General features: G+C 43.4%; 2 protein-coding genes and 1 long non-coding RNA gene across 6 annotated transcripts in view; 2 read left to right on the forward strand and 1 right to left on the reverse strand.

Moving 5' to 3' along the window:
• Nucleotides 1-17,359, forward strand: part of PLEKHA8 (pleckstrin homology domain containing A8) — a 108,442-nt gene extending 91,083 nt beyond the window's left edge. Inside the window, exons 13-14 of one of the 4 annotated variants that reach the window (XM_074379881.1) lie at nt 10,183-10,243; nt 17,124-17,359. In XM_074379881.1, the coding sequence (XP_074235982.1) occupies nt 10,183-10,243; nt 17,124-17,136 (74 nt within the window). In that variant the 3' untranslated portion in view covers nt 17,137-17,359. The other 3 variants (XM_074379879.1, XM_039472552.2, XM_074379885.1) reach the window with 3 other exon arrangements.
• The window catches only part of LOC141580157 (uncharacterized), a 65,436-nt gene extending 45,863 nt beyond the window's left edge, over nt 1-19,573 (reverse strand). The window contains exon 1 of the long non-coding RNA XR_012512251.1: nt 19,094-19,573. This is a non-coding gene — a long non-coding RNA (uncharacterized LOC141580157). The remainder of the gene's footprint in view (nt 1-19,093) is intronic.
• MTURN (maturin, neural progenitor differentiation regulator homolog) overlaps nt 19,566-25,264 on the forward strand; it is a 31,906-nt gene continuing 26,207 nt past the window's right edge. The window contains exon 1 of the mRNA XM_003935177.4: nt 19,566-19,974. Within this exon, the coding sequence (XP_003935226.1) occupies nt 19,813-19,974 (162 nt within the window). The 5' untranslated portion in view covers nt 19,566-19,812. The remainder of the gene's footprint in view (nt 19,975-25,264) is intronic.

The raw sequence follows: 25,264 nt of genomic DNA on the forward strand, positions 1-25,264 counted from the left end.
GGGATAAAGAAAGTGCAAAATGAAAACATGAACAAGTTTCTGTGCAACAACTAACAGCATAATTGACAGAAAAGAGATGGAAAAAATGAACAAATTCACAGTCAGTGTGGGGTAGACAAAAATAGAATATGAAAGGTTTGAACAAGACAATTTTCACGACTCAGCATATACCAAAAAAAGTCAAGATTTTCTGACCACAATGTTCTACAATTTGAAATTAGTTAACAAAAAGATGGCTTCTTAAAAAAAACTTTAAAAATACACTTCTGAAGTATTTAAATGTCAAAAAAGAAATCATAAATGAAATGAGTACATACTTAGTACTAAAAGAGTGTGACTACAATGCATAATAAAATCTGAGGGGTGTAGCTAAAGCAGAACTTGAGTCATTTGTGTATTTAACTGCACACATTAAAAAAGAAAGAAGTGGCCAGGCACAGTGGCTTATGCCTGTAGTCCTAGCTACTTGGGAAGCTGAGTTGGGAGGATAGCTTGAGGCTGGGAGGCAGAGGTTGCAGTGAGCTGTGATTGTGCCACTGTACTCCAGCCTGGTGACAGACCCAGACCCTGTCTGGAAAAAAAAAAAAAGTCCATCTCTATAAATTGTACAAACATTAGCCAGGTGTGGTGGCATGTACCTGTAGTCCCAGCTATTTGGGAGGCTGAGGTGGGAGGATCTGTTGAGCCCAGGAGTTCAAGGCTGAGCTGTGATAGACCAGTGCACTCCAGTTGGGGTAACAGAGTGAAAACATCAACATCATCATCATCATCATCATCCATCACTATTAGCAGTAGGAGTAGTATTTCCTACTAGCGTTTTCAGTGGTTGCTCAGGTTTACTCATGTTTGCTATTTTTTTGAAGATCATCAGTTTTTGCTTTCTGCATCTTTCTTCTGGTTTTGATTTTCTCCTTCCAGAAGTAAAATATTTCCATAGTAATATTTTCTGGAAGGATCTATGAATGGTAAACTCAATCTTTGCCTAAAAATGTCTTTTTTCTACCTCACTTTTGAATTCTAGTTTAGCTAGTTATAAAATTCTAGCTTGACAATTATTTTCCCTTTATATTTTGAAGATATTTTTCTGCTGTCTTCTGGCCTCTGACTGTTGAGTATTGTGCTGTCAACTTAATTTTTGCTTCTTTATAAGTAGTCTGTCCTCTATCTCTGGTTGCATTTAGGATCTTCGCTTTGTTTTGTGGTCTGCAGTTTTCTTGTTATGTCTAGTATAGATTTATTTTCATTTCTTATCCTTGGACTCAGTGCATGCCTTTATTCTGTAGATTCTTTTCTTACAATTCTAGAAGAGTCTTTGCTATTTTCTCTTTCAATACTACCACTTCACTATTCTCCCCATTATTGTTTCTGGAATTTCTATTAAATACATATTGGACTATCTCATTTCTTGTGCCTCATAACCTCCTTTTAACATTTTCCATCTCTTTTATCATATTGCTACACTTAGCACAATTTCCTCAGATGAGACTTCTAATTTACTAATTCACTTATTTTTCAGCTCCCTAACTTTTTTTTTTTTTTTTTTTTGAGACGGAGTTTCACTCTTGTTACCCAGGCTGGAGTGCAATGGCGCAATCTCGGCTCACCGCAACCTCCACCTCCTGGGTTCAGGCAATTCTCCTGCCTCAGCCTCCTGAGTAGCTGGGATTACAGGCATGCGCCACCATGCCCAGCTAATTTTTTTGTATTTTTAGTAGAGACGGGGTTTCACCATGTTGACCAGGATGGTCTCGATCTCTCGACCTCATGATCCACCCGCCTCGGCCTCCCTAAGTGCTGGGATTACAGGCTTGAGCCACCGCACCCGGCCCAGCTCCCTAACTTTTTAATTTAATGGCTAGTTCTCCTTTCTAGACATTCTAGTTTGTTTCTGTTAAAAATATTACCTTTTTCTTTTTCGTTTTTTGAGACAGAGTTTCACTGTTGCTCAGGTTTGTGTGCAGGGGCACAATCTCAGCTCACTACAACCTCTGCCTCCCAGGTTTAAGCAGTTCTCCTGCCTCAGCCTCCCAGTAGCTGAGATTACAGGTGCACACCACCATGATCAGGTAATTTTTATATATTTAGTAGAGACGGGGTTTCGCCATGTTGGCCAGGCTGATCTTGAAGTCCTAACCGCAAGTGATCCACCCACCTCAGCCTCCCAAAGTGCTGGGATTACAGGAATGAGCCACCACAACTGCCCTACCTTTCTTTTTTTTGTTGTTGTTACAATAGTAGCTAAAACTTACTCTGTGCAAAGCATATGTGTACTCTTCTAAGCACTTTACATACATTAACACATTTAATCCTTACAACAAACCATTGATATAGATACCATTAGTTTCCCTACTTTACAGATGAGGGACCTGAGGCACAAAATATTAAGTGACTCACCCAAGGTCACCCAAGTGGTAGGTGATAGTGATGAGAGTTGAACCCAATACTTCAGCTTCAGTTTCTCTCCTCATAACTACCATGCAACAGTGCCTGTCATGAGGTTTGTTCTTTTCTTGGGTGTTTTAAATACATCTTTTAGGGCTTTAATAATTTTAAACATGTTTATTTTACATTTTTTTTCCAATTGTCATTCTATGATACAAAGTTTTAGGGAACCTTTTAGTGCTATTTATTGTGTCTGCTGACTCTTAAGGAGGATTTTGTCCTCTTGCATTTCATAATTTGTGTTTGTGAGTTTATCTTTAGAGAAGCCTGTTTTTCTGTGAGAATCTGTGTGGCCTCGGTTGTAGATGTTTCCCTCAAGAGCAGTTTTGCATTTGCCACAGAAAAATTACCACACCTGGACCTCTTTTTTTGGCTGTTTAGAATTTTGGAGGATATTTATCATCATGGATCCTGGACCATCTGCAAATTTGAACCTCCGAATTTGAGGTAGAAACAGACCCTGAGAATTCATTTCTCAAAGGACATTTTTCCCCATCCAGACAGAGGCATATAAATTATTTTTTGTCTCTCTGTGCCAGTGAATTGATGGTTTTCCTAATCTGCTCTTTTCAGTGTGGGTGTAGCCTTTTAAAAACTGCTGCAGTTTTTTTAACTAACCCCAGCTGTGGCAGCATCCCACCTCCTTACCACTCACTTCCCTCTTTGTTACTGACACACCTGGAGACTTCCTTTCTCTCTTGCCAGTTCATTCATGCATTTAAAATAATTTTTGCTGTATTTTGTCAAGCATTTTAAGGCAGTATGGCAGGAGAGTTTTCAGACTGTTTCCCCATACCTTTTAAGAAAAGTAGGAGTCTCATTCTACCCTTTAAAAAAAAGTATGATGTTAATTATTTTCTCTTGGTAAGAGTCATAACAAATTGGGGACATGCATAGAAGTGTTGGGAAGAAAATGCAAACTACCCATTGTACCACTCCCTAAAAATGGCCATGATATATATGTTTTTTCCTTTTTGTCTTATATGTGTTTAGATATACACACACATATATGTGTTTGTGTATATATGTGTACTACATAACTGGATTCATGTGTGAACAACTGTTTATGTGTGCCATTTTTTACCCAATAGTATGTTGTATTTTTCTCATATCATTAAAATTCATTAAAAAACAAACAACGAAGAAAAACTTCTGTCTTAGAAGCTTAAGGATAAATGGGGGGCATCTTCCTGCATATATTTGATTGGCTGTTCTGCTAATCTACTCTTCTGCTCCTAGCAACCTAGAAATAAAAAAGGGAATAGCTACACTAAGAGCCCTGGAATCCTAATTAATATTGTGCCGCTGATAGAAGGCTTACATTTAAAGCAAGATCATGTTATTTCTCTCCCACAGAAATGATTTTCATTGACTACTCTGAATAACTTCATATTTCTGGTCTCCAATTTGCTGCAACTAAATCTTAGCTACTCCCCCATTCTAGCTTTCTTGTTGAAAACTGCTCTCTGAGCAAAGCCTGGAATGTCTGAAGTCATTCCCCAACACAGTTGCTAGAGATGGGCCATGAAATAACAGAATTTAGCAACAAGTCTCTCCACAGGCCCTGTATAAAAAGGATCTGAAACCCAGGCTGGGAATGACAAGTATGCAAGAAGGAATGGCATTCCCCTGCCCGCCTTCCAAAAGCAGTTTGGCTTCAGGAGAGTGGGCGTGTGTTTCACTTGGTCTTGCAAATGTAGGTCTAACTTTGTCACCGCCTTTCCGTCTGCCCTCCAGCATCTGTGCCCAGTTGACGTAATGGCTGTGGAAGGCAGATTGAACATTACTAAGGAGACAATCTGGAAATTGCGAGAGGCAGGCAAGGTCAAGGATGGAAAGTATTCTTTGGAGACTGGGGTTCTCAGCTCACAGTAACTGAGAAATTAACTCAAACTCATGCCATACAATGAAATTATATGTATATGTGCATTTCCTAGAAGTTATCCCATGGCCCTTCCCATGTCTTGGCCATGTCTTGGCCAAATGAATTTGAGTTCCAAGTTAGGTTCTTGAGACTCAAATTAGTTCCAAGTTAGTTTTTTAAAATTAGTAGTAGAAATCATAGCCTTAAAATATAGTTTATTAAAAATTAAATTTAGGGCCAGGCACGATGGTTTCTCTGCCTGTAAATCCAGCACTTGGGTAGGCTGAGGTGGGAGGATTGCTTTAGCTCAGGAATTTGAGACCAGCTTGGGCAACACAGTGAGAACTCATCTTCACTAAAATAAAAAAATTAGCTAGGCGTGGTGGCACACACCTGCAATCCCAGCTACTCAGGAGGCTGAGGTGAGAGGGTCACTTGAGCCCAGGAGTTTTAGGCTGCAGTGAGCCATGATCATTCCACTGTCCTCCAGCCTGTGTGACAGAGCAAGACCCCCTCTCCAGAAAAATATTAAATTTAAAATCTTTAAGAAACAACACTTTTGATTTACAACTGCCAGAATTATGAGAAAAATCATTTTAAGTTTCAGAACTTTAGTGTGAACAACAGAAAATGAAAACACAAAGCTTATGTTATCAACAAGATATTAGAAACAGATTAGAAGAATAACTAGACAACTCTACTTCCTGTAGATTAAAGGTTGCCAAGACTTTATTCATATTTTTATTTTTTAACAAATTAAAAAATTCATTTCTAAAATGAAATTCATTTCTAAAATTAAAAATTCAATTCATTTCTAAAAGGGACACACAAATGTCTGATGGTGGCCCAGGAGGGCTGTCACTTAGAATCAGGCAGGTGCAGAGTGGCCTGCAGAACATGATGACCTAGCATGAGACAGGACACATCACATCTGGGTGACGCCTCTCTCCAGGGGATCTGCTTGAACTAAATACCTCTCCTGGGCCAGGATGCCCAGCAAGCCCCAAGATGCCTTCTGAAGAGAAGGAAGTATGTGAGAATATCCTGAGTTGAGTGAGACCTAAAATACCTGAGAAAACCCTGAAATGACTGAGTCTATCTGGAGCTTACTTGATTGTTTCTCGGCCATCAGGTAGAATGAGGTCTCAAAAGAGAAATGAAATGTGTTACAAGAAAATACAGCTCAATTGCTTATCTATTTGAGTTTGAGGCCCGTGAAAATCTTGCCCACCAAACCACGAGCAGCAACATGCGGAGCCTTTTGGTAACTCTGCAGGTAGGTGGGCATCTCATAGAATCCAAGGAGAAAAGCATGGGCCGGGCTGAGAAAGAACCAGGAGCTGGAAAGCCACTGTGATCTTTTCTCAGCTGTCATGGCTGCTTCTTACTGCATATCTGTTTCTGTCTTCTCTCTCTCAGGCCTGTCTTTCTCCATGTTTCCTACCCAACACAATATAGTGGCATTGATGCCTAAGTTACGTGATACAGTTTTAGCCATATGCAGATTATACCTTTCTGTATCTTGGCCTCATTCCCAAATTCTTTTTTTTTTTTTTTTTTTGAGACAGAGTTTCACTCTTGTTGCCCATGCTAAAGTTCAATGGCGCGATCTCAGTTCACTGCAACCTCTGCCACCCAGTTCAAGCAATTCTGCTGCCTCAGTCTCCCGAGTAGCTGGGATTACAGGCACGTACCACCACGCTTGGCTAATTTTGTATTTTTAGTAGAGATGGGGTTTCTCCATGTTTGTCAGGCTGGTCTTGAACTCCTGACCTCAGGTGATCCACTTGCCCCGGCCTCCCAAAGTATTGGGATTACAGGCATGAGCCACTGTGCCCAGCCTCATTCTCAAATTCTTGGACGAGAATCTGATTGGCCCACTTCAGTCCCATGTCTGTCTTCCTCCATTCAATCAATGGTGGCCTGAGGGGCATTGGCCCAAGGGACAGACATGAGTGCTATGGGTTCATCATTTCAAGTTAGGGGACAGTCCCCAGGGAATCGGAAATAGCTGTGAGCTGGAAGAACACCCCAAAAGATAATGACTTCTTAGTCACTGTGGGACCTGTGGAAAAAATGCCTCATTTTTCCCATCTACAAAATAGAAGGAATAATATCTGTAATATTCCTATTTTTAAGTGAAGGCAAAGGGAATTAACATGTATTGACTTCTCTCCATATAGGAAGTTAACCAATTTAACTTAGCACACCTTGAAAACAACCCTAAGAAGTGGACATTTTAATTTCCATCTTTATAGATAAGGAAATTGATGCATGCGGAGGTTAAATCTCATAGCTAGTACATGGCAGAGCTCAGATCTAAACCCAGACAGAGCCCATGCTACAGCCCGGGGAAGCAGCTGTTACTAAGATTGAGATAATGTCTCAAAGCCATGCATTACGTTCTCAGCTATTAAGAAACTGCCGAGGACGGTATCTTACATGTAGTAAATGCTCAGAATTGGAAGTCTTATTAATAAGAGCACCCTCCTGTCAATTGCAGCAGAAGTCTTATCATCACAGAGTGTTTTACTCACATTAATCCCCCAAACACCTCTGGGAAGTGGGCACCCATCTCCTCTGGAGAGGTTCCCACCAAGACACATTTTATTACAATGAAAAGGGAGATGAAAACAGCAGCTTATACCTGTTTTAACGGTAACTGACATTCAGCCACCATTTTGCTGCCATGGATTAGAGAACTTCTAAAGCTTCCATCCTACTTCATGTTGAGGTGTGAATTTGTCACCTTAGGAACCTGTCCTCACAGTCTTTAGGATGTATTTATGTGCTCTGATCTTCTGGCCTCCTAATGCTAAATATAACTCTTTTTTTATTGGTACTGAGCTGACACACAAAACTCAGGCTCTCTTTGCGATTGTTTGCTCAATGAGAGATTTGTCAACACCTACTTTATTCTCAGCTTTGAGAATAGTAAACCTCTAAGATACAATGCAAGCCTCTGAGAGCAAACAGTCTTTTCTGTGCTATCAAACAGCTAAGAACTTGGTCATTAGGGAAATGCAAATCAAAGCCACAATAAGGTACCTCTTCATACTCAGTAGGATGGCTATAATACTAATACTTAAAAACAAAACAAAAGAAAAAAACAGAAAATAACATGTTGGCAGGTGTTAAAAGAAAAAACTTTAGACAACAGAGTTTAACTGAGTAAAGAACAATTTGAGAATGGGGCAGCCTCTAGAATCAGGGCGTCTACATGGTCAGCTAACATTTACAGATAAAAAAAGGAAAGTAACATACAAAAAGCAGAAGTGAGATACAGAAACAGCCGGATTGGTTACAGCTGAGCGTTTGCTTTATTTGAATACGGTTTGAACAGTTGGCTGCTTGTGATTGGCCAAACTAGGCCCTGTCAAGAAAATCAGTATGCCTATGATTGGTCAGAATTCTGTGATTGGTGCAAGTGTAGCTTACAACAGTCTGTTTACACATCCAGTTAGGTTGTAATTTAACCAGTTAGGTTTTAGTTACACCTTTAGGCTGAACTTAAATATGTAAGGAGGCAGGTTCACGCTAAACTAAATTTAATACAGTAATGTGGAGAAATTGGAAAAAACACAACTAAGAACCAACTTTAAAGTCACCAGTCAGGTCTAGCTTGGATGAAATTAATGCATGTTCACTTGAGAGTATTAGTTGAAACTTCCTATTATTCAGATCGGTTTGATTGGTGGCCAGCTTGCTGTGGTTAAAGATAATAAGATCAAGGCCGGGTACGGTGGCTCACCCCTGTAATCCCAGCACTACCTAGGGAGGCTGAAGCGGGTGGATCATGAGGTCAGGAGATTGAGACCATCCTGGCCAACATGGTGAAACCCCATCTCTACTAAAAATGCAAAAAAAAAATAGCCAGGCATAGTGGTGCACGCCTGTAGTCCCAGCTACTCAGGAGGCTGAGGCAGGAGAATTGCTTGAACCTAGGAGGCAGAGATTGCAGTAAGCCAAGATTGCGCCATTGCACTCCAGTCTAGGTGACAGTGCGAGACTTCATTTCACACACAAAAAAGAGAGAATAGGATCAAATAGGTGACTTCAAACACCTTAAGTAAGTTTTTGATCTGCTCTTCTGATCATTCCACCACAGGTAGAATGATCATGTAATTGATCATCCAAACTGGGACAATTATTTCCAAGACAAATGCTAAAACAGAAAGGACACTGGGACAGAAGGCCAACACATGGTTGCCTTTGCTGGAGGAGCACCAGTAACATACTGACAACCAGAGAACTGACTTCTTCTTTACCAAATCAATCATGGTACATTTTCCAATTAATCTATTTAACCTGTGGGAACAATGTAACAATGGCCCAATGGTAGAACCAAGGGATACATACTGTAATTTACTAGGAAGCAGCCGTGGCAGGGTTCAACATGAAAAAATAGTTATTTTTCTCTTTTTCAGGTCTGCCTCTTCTTTGACCCATGCATGGGAGGGCCATTTTCTTCCATGGGAGGTTGGTCAGAAAGGGACAGCTCAGGGTAGATGTCAGAAAGGCAGTGGTCAGAAACAGACCCCAAGAGGGATTTGGGCCACTGTGGTAAGAGAGGAGTGGCCAAAAGGATGAAGAACTTACAGTTTATTGGCCAAGCACAGTGGCTTATGCCTGTTATTCCAGCACTTTGGGAGGCTGAGGTGGGAGAATCACTTGAGGTCAGGACTTCGAGACCTGCCTGGCCAATATGGTGAAACCCCATCTCTACTAAAAATACAAAAATTAGCCGGGTGTGGTGGCAGGAGCCTGTAATCCCAGCTACTCCCAAGGCTGAGGCAGGAGAATCACCTGAACCTGGGAGGTGGAGGTTGCAGTGAACAGAGATTGCACCACTATACTCTAGCCTGGGTGACAGAGCAAGACCCTGTCTCAAAAAAAATAAAAAGACAAAGAACTTACAATTTATTGATTTCCTTTCCTTTACAAAGAAAAAGGTTGGCTGGCTTCATGCATTACTTTTAATCTTTGTATCTCTGCCCAGAGGCACATTTTGGAGAGGATGCTGTTTAAATTTATAAATCAATAAATAAGCAGGGTCAAAGATCCAAAACTAGCAAATTGCTATTTCCAGGAAAGATGCTGGCCTTGTCAATGTAGTTCTGTCCTGCACATACCAGGGTGTTCACACTTTTCCTGCCCAGGCCTAGAGTTGCTTAGAGCTATTCATTCTATAGAAGTTCTGTCCAACTATCTTGGTATGTTTGCCACAAAGAACTTTTGAGGAGGGCTGAACTAGGTGAGCCTTAGAGACCTATAAAGGAAAGTAATATGCCTAGATTTTTATATGTGCATATAAAGCACTGTAAGAGCTATGACTAAAGAAATGAGAATGTCAGTGTGAAACTTTTTGTGATTCTGCCTGGGCGTCCATCAGATGGCCTTTCCTTTAAGAGGTAGAATCAGAACACATTGGCTTAGAAGCTGCTGTAGAAAACTGGCCCATCTGGCTATTCTAATTGTTTCAGAAAAGAAATACCACTGTATCTATATATGGATCTCTTGGTGTCCTCACTGCCAAATATGCATAGATCACACAAGACCATAAAACCGTTACCTATGTTACACTTTTGGCTACACTTTGCACTGGGCTTTTTGCCCCCACTTTCTTAAATAAGGTTATTATGACTCACATTCAGCTTCTTATATTCTATGAATTCACCCCCTTCTGAAAGTTGTTTTTTAAAAATCATGGTTGTCTAAAAGCCTTATAGTTGTAAATTTCTCCTTTCCTTAGGGTAATATCTTGCACTTATATGTATAGAAAAACTACCGCAACACCACTGTTGAAATAGATACCTTTTATAATGTCTTCCCAGCTTAGTACCCCCTTCCATTGATAATATCTCTGTCTCCATAAGGCATAATGTTTTTGATGGATCACTCTGCTCTCCTGGTCGCGAATGGATTTCTGAGTTTGAGGTGAGCCAGTCAAATTGGAGCTGGGGTTTAGTAATAGACATCCTGTTAGATGGAATCAGGGTAATGGACACTGATGAGCAGAAGCTGCCATCATAGAAAAGCATTCCCATCTACATTCCCGGAGAAGCAGGAAAGTGGATATTTTAAGAGAAGAACAGAACTGATGAGCAAAGTAAAAGGATGGGATGATCTGGCTAGAGACAGACAAAAAGGAGGAGGGTTGGGAGAGAGAGGGAGGAAGGGACTGGAAACAGTAGTTCCTGGTAGTTTTCTAGTTCCTGGTTCTCCGCTGTCATGAAGCCCACTCCTGTCCTTGGGTTCTCTGAAATATTCTGGGCTTTTTTTCCCCCTAAGCTAGCTTGGTGAGTTCCTGTTATTGACAACCATAAGACCATTGACAAAGACAACTAGAACCTACTTCTATGTCTTCTTATCTGTTTTGAGACCCAGAACAGAAGAATGAACCTGGATTCTTCCTGAGTTAGTGAAATAGAATTATAGACATTTGGATGTGACATAATCTAATCCAACACATTTATTTTATTGATGAAAAAGCGTGTCCAAGGAAGTTAACTGGCTTATCCAAGGTCACAGAATTAGGGGGATGATAGAATTAGAACGAAACCCTAGGTCATTTAAATGCCAGTCTGGCCTTCTTTCCACTAAACAAACCTGCCTTTTAATGAAAACATTCAGTATCACACTTGGTGCAGAGAGGAGCTGTTCCCTCTTCTAAATGATGTGGTAGATCTTGCAATCAAGGGATCCCCGTTCTCAAACACAGGGGTGGGTCAGGGATCCAGGCTGAGCTTTGAGAGTATCACAGACCTCTAGCATCAGTGATTGGCCCAGAGGTGGGCCTCAGCTCCAAGCAGAGCTACTTAAGGACTTTTTAGGGAGAATAATCAGGCACTTAGAAAGAGAATGTGGAATTCTTGTTTTTGAGCTCTGAGACATTAAGGATCACATGAGCTTAGCGCTGCTATGGGTTGTCTTTTCAGCACAAGAAGACAGTCTGCTGAAGAACAGAGCCAGCATAGAGGGAAACAGAACCAGGAGATGGAGAAAGACAGATAACCGATAACTTTTTGGGCACCTAGATTTAGCCATGCCTGAAGTTAATCTAATTCCTGAACTTCTCAATTACCTGACCCAGTGTGTTTCCTTTTCTAGTTAAGCTCGTTTCAGGTGACGTTCTAGTATATGCAACCGGGTAAGGTATAATACCAAAACACTGATTGCTAATCCTACTTTATACATTTTTGCTTCTTATTTTTATATGCTACAGAGAGGCTATATCTTTGGGTCATTATAAACAGATGTCAGTTCTTTTGGTTAAAATCTATTTAATATGCATTATTAAGACTAAACTAGGAACAGCAGTTACAAAGAAATACAACTGTGTGTGTGCTTTTGTTTTCCAAGGAAGAAGAGTAATTTTGTCCTAAAGCAGTAGATGAGTAGATGGGCTATTTTTGTTTGTTTCTGACCCCTTTTACACTTCTAGGACTTATTGAGGACCCCAAAGAATTTCTGCTATGTGGGTTATGACTATCAATATTTACTGTATTAAAAATAGAAACTGAAAATCTTTAAGATATTTAGTGATTCATTTGAAGATACCAATGATGAATGCATGTTAATACAAATAACATCTTACTATTTTTATAAAATTAGTTTTGACCCCTGAGATCTGTTCAAAAGAAAAATGTCAGTTTGTGTGGGATAGGAAAGAGCAAGATGTAGGACAGACTTGGAAAGTGAGTTTTATTTGCCTTCGTTTATAACACTTGAGTCGAAAAGGAGCTCCATAATCTGTTGAAATCTTAGCAAAGTTTGCCTAATTTTGGTAAGCTTTTTTTGTTGGTTTACTGATTAATGCCTTCACCGACAATGTAAAAGGTCATTCATTACTTGCTGCCTAATCTGCCTGAATAGCAAAGATTCCAGGTCTCACCAGAATAATTTCCTGTGCTTTCTGTTGACCTTACTAGATCCTCAACTATTTAGGAAGAAAAAGTACAAAAGGTTTTCACTTAAGAAAGAGCAAAGTTCTTTTTAATCATGTTACTTTCTATGTTTATTTCAAAGTGCTTTATTGTGACTCAAATAAGTAATAAAATATTTTTTCTAAGGCACCCACGATCCTATCTTAAGCATCAAATATCTTAAGTTTTTGTTTTTGTTTTTTTTTAATTTTTGTTCTCCAAAAAAATTAGATCTTAAATTTCGGAAAAAATAAAATAAATCTAGAATTTTTTTTCATTCTTTAATCATAATTTTTTTTACCTTTTTTATGGTAGTAAGTATATGGAACATAACATTTACCATTTTCCCTGTTTTTAAGTGTACAGAAAATTAGGATCTCTTTTACACCTAAAATACCTTTGAGATTTTCCAGTGGGTCCCTCGAAAAATCACAAACTTGTTTCTTTGATCACATAAAAAGATAAGGGCTAGGTTTCTTTGATGTGTTACTATTGCAGGGTTTGCATGAGAAGAGTTATCAAACCAGAAAAGGTACTTAGTCTTCCCTAGGTTAAATCTGTATAGATAAAATATTGTTAATGTAACTATTTCAGAAATGGTATCAGATGGTCCCCAACTTACAAGGGTTTGACTTACGATTTTTCAACTGGATTTATTGGGGTAGTAAATGCATTTTTGACTTCTGACATTTTTTACTTACCACAAGTTTATTGGGATTTAACCCCATGGGAAGCCAAGGAGCATCTGGACTTTACAGGAAAACCCTGGAAATTTATCAATGCCCTGGCTACCCATGATTTATTTTTACCCTCAAGGAAACTACTGATCATACTCTTATGAAATTGGTTTGCTGTGTTTTCTTGTATTTATTAGAGTCCTGACAATGCTTTGCCTAATGATATTAGATGACAGTATAGTGTTCTCAATCTTAATTTCAGTTATTATTTAAAATGTCCCCTTAGCCTGGCCAGAGTCTTATATTTTTAATTGGAAATTACTATTTCCTAGGCCAGTTGTTTTCAAGGGGGTACACATCAGACTTAACTATGGAGTTTTATAAAAAACAGAATGCCTATGCCTTACTGCTCAATCTCTTTACTTCATATTTTTGGTATATTATATCTCATAATTATATCTCAATTTATTTTTCTCTATAAAAATTGTGTTCCTCCATTTTTATAAATCAGTTCTTTTAATGCAAACTTAATTATTATCCTTAGAGACAACTTGCCTACTTTTTTTCTTTTTTGGAATGGCTTTATTATTTTGTTCAGTAAAGAAACCACATTTCTTTACTGGTTGCATTATAATTATGCACCCTTATCTGACCTGTCACATTTGAGGGTTACCAGTTATAAATTAACCACAGCCACTCTACTTCTCGGCCATCTACAGATTGTTTTTTGTTTTCTTTTGTTTTGACTCTGAGGCTTGTGTAAAGGCCAGATTTTGTGTCTTCAACCAAGAAAGACAGTCTCAGAGCTTCATGGAGAAGGACCATATTGGATACTTCAAATTGCTGAAACTTTAAAATTTAAAACATAGACTCTTGGGTGTAGCTTTCTGAGCTGATATCTCTTAGATAACTCTAAGCTCAGATGAGTAAATTCAGTCAAGATCTCTAGGACTCTTTTTAGTCTAGAGAATTACAAACCCAAGATCTTCAGAATAAGAGTTACATAAGACTAAATGAACTGATGAGGGAAATTTTGTTGTGGTTTTTAAAAAAGTATTGTTGATTTTGTTTCAATATCCTACAGTCATGCATGCTTACCATTTGGGGCAGGCTGGAGTAAAGCACTCTGTGATATCATCCAGATCACCGAATCTTAGTAAATGGATGTGTCGTAAGAGATAAGAGTGCCATAGAATCACAGCAGCTTCTGGCTTAGTAAATTTCCTGGATACACACCTTTTCCTAGAGGAAATCCCACATCTTCGTAGGAGATCTGGTGTAATGCTCTTGGGACCTCTCTCTAGATAATGAGCTAATATCACTGGGTCCTAGTAAGCCTCAGCAAACATAGTAGACAGAACTGTCATCATTATCAGAAAAGTAACAGAGAAAAATGTTAAAATAATGGTTTTGTCACCTTAAAATCTATTTTAGTCCCTTAGCACCACCGCTGAGATTTTGCTGAAAAGGAAGTTCTATGCATTGGGCTTCAGTGAAGGAAGTCACTGCAAGTGTTCAGAAATAGGGAAAATGAGAAACTGTTCTAGGTGAATATATGGGCAAGGAGGGCATCATTGAAGAAGACAGAATACTGAAGTATTTAAATGAATAAAGAAGCTATAAGCCAAATCATAAGTGAGTGTTTCTGTTTCTTTGACATACATAAAAGGAAAATGTTTACCAGGTGAATGTAATCAGCTAAGCATGTTTTGAAGGCAAATGTAGCCAAATCCTGTAACCCCTAACTTGCTCAAATTCTACATCCAACCTTTTAGAGGAATGTCCAAAAAAGAAGTAATTTTTACAAACTAAGGTTGGAAGATTCAGAAACAAAATTCAGAATGAATTTTCCTAGCCCCAGAATAGGAAGACTGAAGGAAATCCTTTTCCTGAGCTTTACTGGGCATTTGGGGTAAATCACAATGACTCACTTATGTAAATCTTCAACTTCTGCTGATTGTCCAACTTGATTTTCTTTCAGACTCTAGTTGCAGTGACACATGAACTTTGGCACAGGCTTAACTCATGTCTGCCCTCTACTTACCCTCCCTACCCCACTGCTTGGCTCACTGTTCTGGAGCGTAGTGCAGGAAGAAGACAGCTCTCATCCTTCCTGTGTTGCTCTCCTGGGAGTTATTTCTCCAGATCCTACGGTCTTTTTACCTCTCCCATCACCCCTGTGGCAAATCATACACCTCTCTCCTGATCCCCGTCTCCTGGGACCCAGGGTCTACAGTCCCTCTTGATACAATAAGACGACCTTGGGCTCAGCTGACGGGTGAATGTGGAACCAGCTATGCTTGCCTCTCTGCCTACCTCCTCCTACCACCTAACCACAAAGCAATGTGGATGGAGCAGATTTATCAAAGGGTAGGGCTAACTAAACGGACTTACAACATAGGAGTGAATCGAAGGTCAAATTATATGTTAACATCAAACTTATACTAGAATAAAAGCCATGGAGAACTTGAGAACAGGGCAGAAGAGTCAGCATTAGCAGGACAGCCCAGGATGGCCTTTGCATTCCATCCTGGACTCCTGATGTCCTAGCCAGTGGGGTTTGAATATGCCTCCTCTTCTTGCCAACACACATCTCCCAAAGGCAAATGGTTATTTTCAGAGACAGCAAAGTCCAGATTTCTATAAATGAACAGAAACATTTCTTAAATACACTGAAGGTGGTACAACTCTGCCTACTGGTGGGGATAAGTTTTTTTGTTTGTTTGTTTTGTTTTGTTTTTTTGAGATAGGGCTTCCCTCTGTCACCTAGGCTGGAGTGCAGTGGTGCAATCATGGCTCACTGTACCCTTGACCTCCAGGGCTCAAGATTCTCCCACCTCAGCCTGCCAAGTAGCTAGGACTATGGGTACATGCCACCATGCCCAGCTGATTTTTGTATTTTCAGTAGAGTCAGGTTTTCAACATGTTTCCAAGGCTAGTCTCGAACTCCTGGGCTCAGGGATCCACCTACTTTGGCTTCCCAAAGTGGTGGAATTATAGGTGTGAGCCACTGTGCCTGACTGGGGAGAAGTTTTAATTTTCCTTCTACTTCCAAACCATGGCCAAAGGTTATGGGACACAAAAAAAGATGGGGTATGGGAGCCCCTGGTGTTTCTTCACCTAGTGGCTGCACAAAACACCTGGCTGGAGTTCTAAAATGACCACTGCCCTGTACATGAGGCTTAAATACATCTCTACATTCTAGGATGCCTCACAGGACTCTCCCCAAGCAGGAGAGAGGCCGGGTAAAGGTTTATGATCTTCTTAGCTAACCAACTGGTGGCTTTTCCAGTTGTTCTAAGGGAATCAAGTTTCAAGCAACTTCTGCAGATGAACTTTCCCGGATGAATTTCAGCTGCTTTATGTGCACATCCTTTCAATTAGTTTGTAAAAATGACCAAAACATGACTGTTACAAGACTTTTCTCTCTAAATCTGTGGTTCTCATGTAGGGGCTATTTTGCACGCAGGAGACATTTGGCAATGTCTGGAGAAATTTTTTTTTTTTTTAATTTTTTTTGTGAGATGGAGTCTCGCTCTGTTGCCAGGCTGGAGTACAGTGGTGCAATCTCGGCTCACTGTAACCTCCGCCTCCTGGGTTCAAGCAATTCTTCTGCCTCAGCCTCCTGAGTAGCTGGACCTACAGGTGCACGCCACCACACCCAGCTAATTTTTGTATTTTTAGTAGAGACGGGGTTTCATCATACTGGCCAGGCTGGTCTCAAACTCCTGACCTTAGGCTTCACCTGCCTCAGCTTCCCAAAGTGCTGGGATTACAGACGTGAGCCATTGTGCCCAGCCATCTGGAGAAATTTTTGCTTGTGACATTGGAGAGACTGGAGGGTAGAGGGAGATGCCACAGGCATCTAGTGAGTGGAGGCCAGAGAATGTGGCTAAAAATCCTGCAGTGCGCAGGATAGCCACTGACAACAAAGTATTTTTGGCTTCAAATATCAGTAAGTGCTGCTGTTAAGAAACCCTATTCTAAAGACTTGGAAAAAAGGAGATTAGGTTCATCTGTAACCAATATTCCCAATCATATCACCCTTATGTCACTCCTGAATTTTACTTGAAAAATTCATTAGCTGATCTTCCTACTCATCATCCCTAAGAAGCAGATTAAGAGTAGTAATGGCTTTTACTGAGTTCTTACTATGTGCTAGGTTTTGGGGTAATGACCTTACAAACTTTATCTCACTGTTGTCCCTGTTTTCAGAAAAGACAACTGAGCTCGGAGCAATGAAGGAAGTTGCAGATGTACATAAAACTTAAAGTGGCAGAGGGAGGAGTCAACCCAGACATGGAGCGCTGAAGCTTTTGCTATGTTTCCCAATGCCTTTCGAAGGAAACCCAACAGTATCCATTTCATTGAGCAATTACTTTGTACCCAAAATTCTATTTTTCATTTTCTGACAAAAACTATTTGTTAAATAAATGTAACTTCATAATTGTGATCATCATTTGGAGCAAATTTCACGATACATTTAAAAACATACGGATTTTTTTTTTTTTTTTTTTTTTTTTTGAGACAGAGTGTTGCTCTTGTTACCCAGGCTGGAGTGCAATGGCACGATCTCGGCTCACCGCAACCTCCGCCTCCTGGGCTCAGGCAATTCTCCTGCCTCAGCCTCCTGAGTAGCTGGGATTACAGGCACGTGCCACCACGCCCAGCTAGTTTTTTGTATTTTTAGTAGAGACGGGGTTTTACCATGTTGACCAGGATGGTCTCGATCTCTCAACCTCGTGATCCACCCGCCTCGGCCTCCCAAAGTGCTGGGATTACAGGCTTGAGCCACCATGCCCGGCTGTTTTTTTTTTTTTTTTTCTTTTTTTTTTTAAAACCTCCTTCTTTCCCAGAAGGAAAAAAGGAATGTATTTTTTGTAGTTTCATCTCAAATGTAAGGAATTCTTCATTTTTGGAACACATAGTATGCTTTAAATGGTGGAATCAGGTAAAATTACAAGGAAGCTTGTGCTATCTGGAGACACCCATTTTTTTTTAAGGAATATTTTGTAACTTTACAACAGCCTATTGCATTTTTATATTCATATGCCTGTCTCTTTCATTGTCCTGTGTATTAGTTTTCTATTGGGGCATGAAGAATTTAAACCCGCATAACTGCTTAAAACAACACCCACTTATTAGCCCACAGTACTGAAAGTCAGAAGTCCCAGCTCAGCCATGGTATCACTGGGTTCTCACTCAGGTTCAAGGCTGAAATCATGGTAATAGGCTCAGTCCTTGTCTGGAAAAGACAAAATTTGAGAAAATATCTACTTTTCAGGCTCATTCAGGTTGTTGGCAGAATTCAATTCCTTGCAACATTGGCCTAGGCAAATATTTTATGACTAAAACCCAAAAGGAAACGCAACAAAAACAAGAATAGACAAATGGGTCTTAATTAAACTAAAAAGCTTCTGCACAGTAAAAGAAATTATCAACAGGGTAAACAGACAACCTACAGAATGAAAGAAAATACTTGCAAAGTACGCATCTGACAAAGGACTAATAGCAAGAATCTACAAGGAACTCAAACAACTTAACAAGAAAAAACCCCATTAAAAAGTGGGCAAATGACATGAACAGATATTTCGCAAAAAAGACACAGGAGCAGCCAATGAACGTATGAAAAAATGCTCAACATCCACCAATCATCAGAGAAACGCACATTAAAACCACAGTGAGATACAATTTCCCATCAGTCAGAATGGCTAAGATTAAAAAGTCTAAAAACAACAGATGTTGGCGAGGATGCAGAGAAAAGGAAACACATATACATGGTGCTGGAAATGTAAATTCGTGCACGGTGCCTGGTTCAGAAGACGCACTTTAAAAAGCTGGGTCAATGTTTATGATGTGTCTGTGTTTGTAGTATTCAATTCCTGCGGGCTAGGACTCTAGTGCGTTTTCTGCAATCCAGTAATGCCTGTCCGGTACATGGCAGCCAGTGAGCACCCAGCAGGTGTAATTGTTGGGCCACACTTGTTTTAAAACGTTCTTTATCCTCTTGACCTTTTTGGATTATGCCATGTGAATTCAAGCTGAACAATACTGAAGCCAGTCTTAGGAGGCTTATTTCTAAGAAATATTCAGCTTTATGTAACGCAAATTTTTCACACACACCCTTCCTTGGCAAGTGAGCATTCATATTAGTGTCTGATAAATGCATTAAGGAGACACATTACCTTAAATCAATTGGAGAACAGAACTTTGATTTCTGCAAAAAGAAAAACTTCCTTTTCTCAGCTCCTCCACTGCTAGCACCAGACAAGGTCCAAGTTATCTGCAGTTCTGTGGCCTCCCTTGCATTTAAGTCGCATTCGGGGAAACGCTTTCTGGGCTTTCTAACTCCACAGACACGCTCCTCGGGTATTGGGCGCTCGCACAGCTTCCAGGTAACCCGCGGAGCCGCGGATTCCAGGCCCGCGCTGTGACGTCACCGGGCTCGCAGGCCGCCGCGCGGTCTCAGGCTCCGGTGATTGGCTGGGGCCCATGACTTCACGGCCCGGGGCGGCCCCGCGCTGGCCAGGGCCCGGGGATGCTCTGGGTTCGTTTAAAAATAAAGTGGGGGGCGGGAGCGCCCAGGAAAATCCGGGCGCCCGCGGGGGTGCCGGCCGTCCCTCCTGCCGCCCCGCGTCCCGGCCCGGCCGCGCCAGCCCCCAGCGGCCCGCAAGGGGGCGGGGGAAGGCGGGGCAGAGGAGGAGCCGCGGGCGCGGCGCCGCGCTGTCCCCGGCCGCCGCCCGCCCCGCTCCGCACCGCATGTAAACAGTCCCCGCCGGCCCAGCCCGGCCCCGGAGGAGCCCGCGCAGGCTGAGCCGAGCGCCGCGCTGCCCGCCCGGGAGGAGGGCGCCGAGAAGCGGGAGGGCGGGCGGCGGCGGGAGGCGGCGGCGGGCGCCGGGCCGCGATGGATTTCCAGCAGCTGGCCGACGTTGCGGAGAAATGGTGCTCCAATACGCCCTTCGAGCTCATCGCCACCGAGGAGACCGAGCGCAGGATGGATTTCTACGCCGACCCCGGCGTCTCCTTCTACGTGCTGTGTCCGGACAACGGCTGCGGCGACAATTTTGTGAGTGCCTGGGGGAGGGACCGCCGGAACGGGCGGGAGTGTGGACGCCGCGGTGCGTCCCTGCGCCCGAGCTCCCGCGCGGTGGGCGGCGGTGGGCGCCGAGTGGGGGGGCGTAACCCGCGCCCCGCGCCCTACTCGCTCCGCCGGGGAAGCCCCGGGCTGGGCGCAGCGGGCTCCGCGCCCCGGGTGGGATAGGGTGGGCGGCGGGCTTGGCGCCCGGACAATCCGGAGAGCCGGGTCGGGCTGGAGGTGTGGCGTCCCCCTAAAAGCCACCCCTCTCCCCGCTGCTGCGGGCGCTGTTTCGGGAACACCACCTCGCGGCCCTTGCGCGTGCCTGGCGTGGAGCATCCTTGGGGAGTGGGTGTCCCCAACGTCCGACCGGCCCGGGCTGGGGCGCACGGACCTCCCGCAGGAGCCCAGTTCCGGAGCTTCCCACACCCAGGCGTCCCGTCCAGGTTAGGAATCCCGCTCCCCTCCCGCGCCCAGCCCCGGCTCCTCGCATTGCCCCGCCCGGGAAAACCCTGCTCCCCGCCCTCGCGGGTTAGTCCCTGCGCTGCCTATTTGGACACAAAGCTCTGTCCACACTAGCGATGCCCTGTCTCCTGGACCTCCTTTGCGGAATTACACCCCGGATCTTAATACGCACGCGCGCCTGCGCATACACCCCAACACACTCACACTCACACGCGCACACTCACGCGCACACGCGGGCACGCCTCTCCCCCTGCCCCCTCGCTGCCCTCGCCGCCTCTCTGAGCTGCCCTCGAGGTGTGTGTGGCCCGGGCGGGGGTTCTCTCCAGCCGAGGCGGCGGCCCTGGCCCTGCCGAAGGCGGTTGGCTTTTCCACATGACAGGGAATCCCCCCAGACCCGGCTCGCACTGGGAACTGGAACTGCGGTGTCCAAACCTTCCACTTTGAATCCTGCTCCCACTTGGGATCCCGGCTCTGGCAGTTGAGGAAGGGGATGCGGAGGGCAGGGGAGTCGGGGTTGGAGGGGCGGAGTGGGGCAAGCCCGGCGGTCATGAAGTGTTTGTAAGGACGGGGAATAAATAATGGTCCCCAAATGTAAGATGGAGGCGGCCGTGGTCGCGGGTGACGGTGTGGTCACCGGCCTTGCGGGCGGAGGTGGGGTGGCACGGGGCGCGGCCTGGTGCAGGCTCCTCAGGTGGAGGAGACAAAGCTGGGTCGTGGTCCCGCCACCGTGCACCCTGACCACCCAGGGGAAGTTCAGTAAGGAGTTGGGGAGATGGCAAGACCTCCTTTCTTGGTCCTGGAAAGCTGAAAGCTGTGCTTGCCTGACCAATAAAACATTCCCTCCGCCCACACACACACCCTAAGGAGGGCAGGAATCCACCTGGGCATTCCAGAAGTGGCACTCCAGAAGAGGAAGAGCCTTGTGTGACAGCCAGATTTGAGTTCTGGCTCTGTGACTCTGCTCCAATGCCCACCCTGAGCTCAGTTTCCACATCCCAAAAAATGAGTATAAAAATACCAGCACCCAGGCGTTCATATAGGTAATGCCCCACATATTTGGGGTTAGAGACCTGGGGTTCCCCAGAATTTAGAGCTTGTCACATTTTTTAAAGAGCCTTGGTTTTCTCACCTGTAAAATGGGGCTAATCAGAATGCCTCCAGACGAGCCGAGTGAACTGTTAGTTCCTGTAAGGCCATCTTAACTGTAGGTAAAGTGAGTAAGTAAGTGTTCTATGTTATTGGAAGAAGTGGGAGATCATTAAAAAGGGATTCACTCCATTGCAAAAATTTGAGAAAGCCCCTGGGATATAGTGGAAAGGGCACCAGAATCCAGCTGAGTGTAAAATTTTAGGGTTTGGTTAGGGTCCCTTACAGCTCTGGGCTTCCTTCTGCCAGCGTCCTTTCTCCCTCTTAACCGTGTGAAACAGGGCAAGAGTGGTTCATGGTTCTGGATTTCACTGGGGAAAGCCCACACAGCCTTCCTGCTGGGACTGCTCTGGCCATACCCAAAGAAATGACTCCAAAGACAGTAAGTGGGCCAGGAAGCCAAAAGGTTGTTTTCTTGCCATGAATATGTATATCCAACCATCATTCAGAAGTATTATATCATTTATATCAGGCCTTTCTCTTGAGGCCACCCATGTTTTAAATGTTTTCCCACCTGTGTGAGAAAAATGCTTTAAAGTGTCATCTAAACCGACAATTTAAATAGGTTAGAAAAGCCAGGCGCGGTGGCTCACGCCTGTAATCTCAGCACTTTGAGAGGCTGAGGCAGGTGGATCGCGAGGTCAGGAGATCGAGACCATCCTGGTCAACATGGTGAAACCCCGTCTCTACTAAAAATACAAAAAATTAGCTGGGCATGGTGGCGCGTGCCTGTAATCCCAGCTACTCAGGAGGCTGAGGCAGGAGAATTGCCTGAACCCCCAGGAGGTGGAGGTTGCGGTGAGCCGAGATCGTGCCATTGCACTCCAGCCTGGGTAACAAGAGCGACACTCCGTCTCAAAATAGAAACACAGAAGATGGTGGAGGAGGGACAGATAATTCCTTGGATAGAATGGAACTTTCTCCCAAGGTCAGGAGGCTCTAATGGACAAGATGCCAGCCTTGGGAGTTTTCTTAGCCAGACCTCTTGAATCTGTCCTAGGCCAGTTTTATCGAGCTACTGTTTGCTTCTAGTAAGTGTCCTGCCTCAGTTCTTTTGTTTTTCCCAGGAAAATGTGTTAAGCATTAGACAAAATGTGGAATGAATGGAATTCCTGTTAGTTGAAGGACTAACAAATAAGAATATCTACCTAAGCATTTCTCAGTTTACAAAGTATTTTCACGTCATTCATTCATTCATTCATTCATTCAACAAACACTTATTGAGGGTTTACTTTGTGCCAGGCGAGTGCTATCTAGAATACAAATAGGGTCTCTGGCTTCATGCTTCTGGGGCAATTTTTACCTGTCTAGGAGGCAATGTGGTGTGGAGATTAGGCACACAGGTTGTAGGCTCAGACTACGTGGGTTTGCACCTCAGCTCCCCATATTTGTGTGCCTTGGGAAAGTTATTTAACTTTCTGTGCTTCTACGCCATACATTTTTTTTTTCTTTTTCTTTTCATTGTTTGAGAGTCTTGCTTTGTTGCCCAGGCTGGAGTGCAGTGGTGCAATATTGGCTCACTGCAACCTCTGCCTCCCGGGTTCAAGTAATTCTTGTGCCTCAGCCTCCCCAGTAGCTGGGATTAAAGGCATCACCACCATGCCCAGCTAATTTTCTTATTTTTAGTAGAGACAGCATTTGGTTATGTTGCCTAGGCTGATCTCAAACTCCTGGGCTCAATTGATCTGCCCACTTTGGACTCCCAAAGTGCTGGGATTATAGGCATGAGCCTCTGCACCTGGCCTCTATGCCATAGTTTCTACATCTGTAAAATCGGGATGATAGTATGAGTACCTCCTGAGCAGAGTTGTTTGAGAACAACTGGAAGTAGGGGCAGCTTAGATACTTTAAGCTACTGTCATTTTTTCATCTTATCTCCTAATTTGTCCGCTTGCTTATAACCTCCACCTCACTCTTACTGCAGTACCGAAGTGGGGGTACTAAATAGATTCACATGACTGCTGGAGGAGACTGACTCTAAGCCAGCCTCTACCTAGCAGTCATTTTGGAGCTATGTAAAATATAATCCAGATCATGTCACCACTATGTAGGTAATACCCCCCATGGGCACCGAGGAAGGAGAACTGTCCAGACCCCAGGCACAAGCAGTGCCTGAAGAATACCTTAATTTATAGTGTTATTGCTCAGCTGTTTCCTTTATATAATCCCGCATATATAATCATATATTAGTTGATAGAATTAGTGCTTCGAGTGTAACTTACTCCTTACATATATCTAGTTTCTATGATTATACTTAATACTTATATCTACTTAGTTCTATATGATCTTTCTATATAATCATATAGGTATTGTAGTCGGAGCTGTACTGACACATTTAGTGCTGATTTATATAATCCTTCTATATAACCATATAGTAAGTAGTTTGTAGTGAGAGGAATGCCTAGAGCAGTCACAGAACAGAAGCAGTACATGGGAAAACAGCCAGACCAGGATGAGAACCAAAGATCCAAAGAACCAAAGTCCCTGCCTGAAAGGGCATACGCTGTATGGCAGGCTTGGAGCAAGTGCCTCTCCTCCTGATAAAGGAGTTGTAGTATCTTACATCCTGTGGAAAGTAGGCCTCAGGCCTGAGATCCTGCAAGTAACCGAGGGAGAAGAACCCCTCTGGTGTGACCAGTCACAGTGGCTGTACACCCTGTCAGTCTTCTGGTTTCTGTGCTAGCACAAAGAATCCTCCCGTAAATATCTTAAGAGAAGAGCACAAGTCTGCCAGCTCCCACTGCATTAAGCTTAAAGTATCCTTCTATTAGAAATCCTTTGAAGTCTCCAGCCCCCAGATAAGAAGTGTTGCGCATGACACCTGTTGCATACAGCCCACCTCCTTGCCTCGGTGACCTAATAGGGGTGGACCCCTTTTCTGTACACGACCCTCTACTGCGCACGGCACATGCCCCTGCTGCACATGGCTCACCTCTCTGCCCAGGTGACATAATGGGATGGTCCCTTCACTTGTAACTCACGTGATTATGTATGCCCTATTACTAAGCCTATACATGATGACCTCACTCATGACCCTGCCCCCTGTTTGTACCTCGTAAATACAGATGCTCTTGGGCATTTGGGGGCCACCACTGATATCCACTCACAGGTGGTGTGGCCCCCCCCAAGTCCAGATGCTCTTCATCAGTTCTTCAGTGTCCTGTCTCTTTACTTCTCAGATCCTGTACCTCAACACAGCATAAGGGACGCCCCACGACCCTGTGGGGCCTCCACAGCCCTACACCACTATTCCCCACCTCACCTGAACTGACTTCCCATGTTTTATAATAAAACCTAAGCCCTTGCCTTGGCCTCAAGCCCCGCTCATGATCTACCTTCCTGCCACACAGACCCTTCTGGTCCTCAGATGTGCCAAGTGCATTCCTGCCTCAAGGCCTTGGCGCTTGTGTTCTGTCTGCCTAGACCCCCCGGCCCCAGTTCTTTACACAGCTGGCTCCTCAAGGCTCCCGAGGCCCGAGAGAAACCTTCCTGACCACATGTTCTTTCACCTCACCTTCTTCTTCTCATAGCACTTATTAGACTTGACATTCTCTTTTCGGTTTTCTGCCTCCTTCACTAGACTCTAAGCTTCATGAGAGCAGAGGCCTCGTCTGTGTTATCTCTGTGTCCTGGCATTTGGAGCAACATCCAGACATGATGGGTGCTCAGT

The sequence above is a fragment of the Saimiri boliviensis genome, chromosome 10 (assembly GCF_048565385.1).
Source record: "Saimiri boliviensis isolate mSaiBol1 chromosome 10, mSaiBol1.pri, whole genome shotgun sequence".
Taxonomy (NCBI): Eukaryota; Metazoa; Chordata; class Mammalia; order Primates; family Cebidae; genus Saimiri; species Saimiri boliviensis.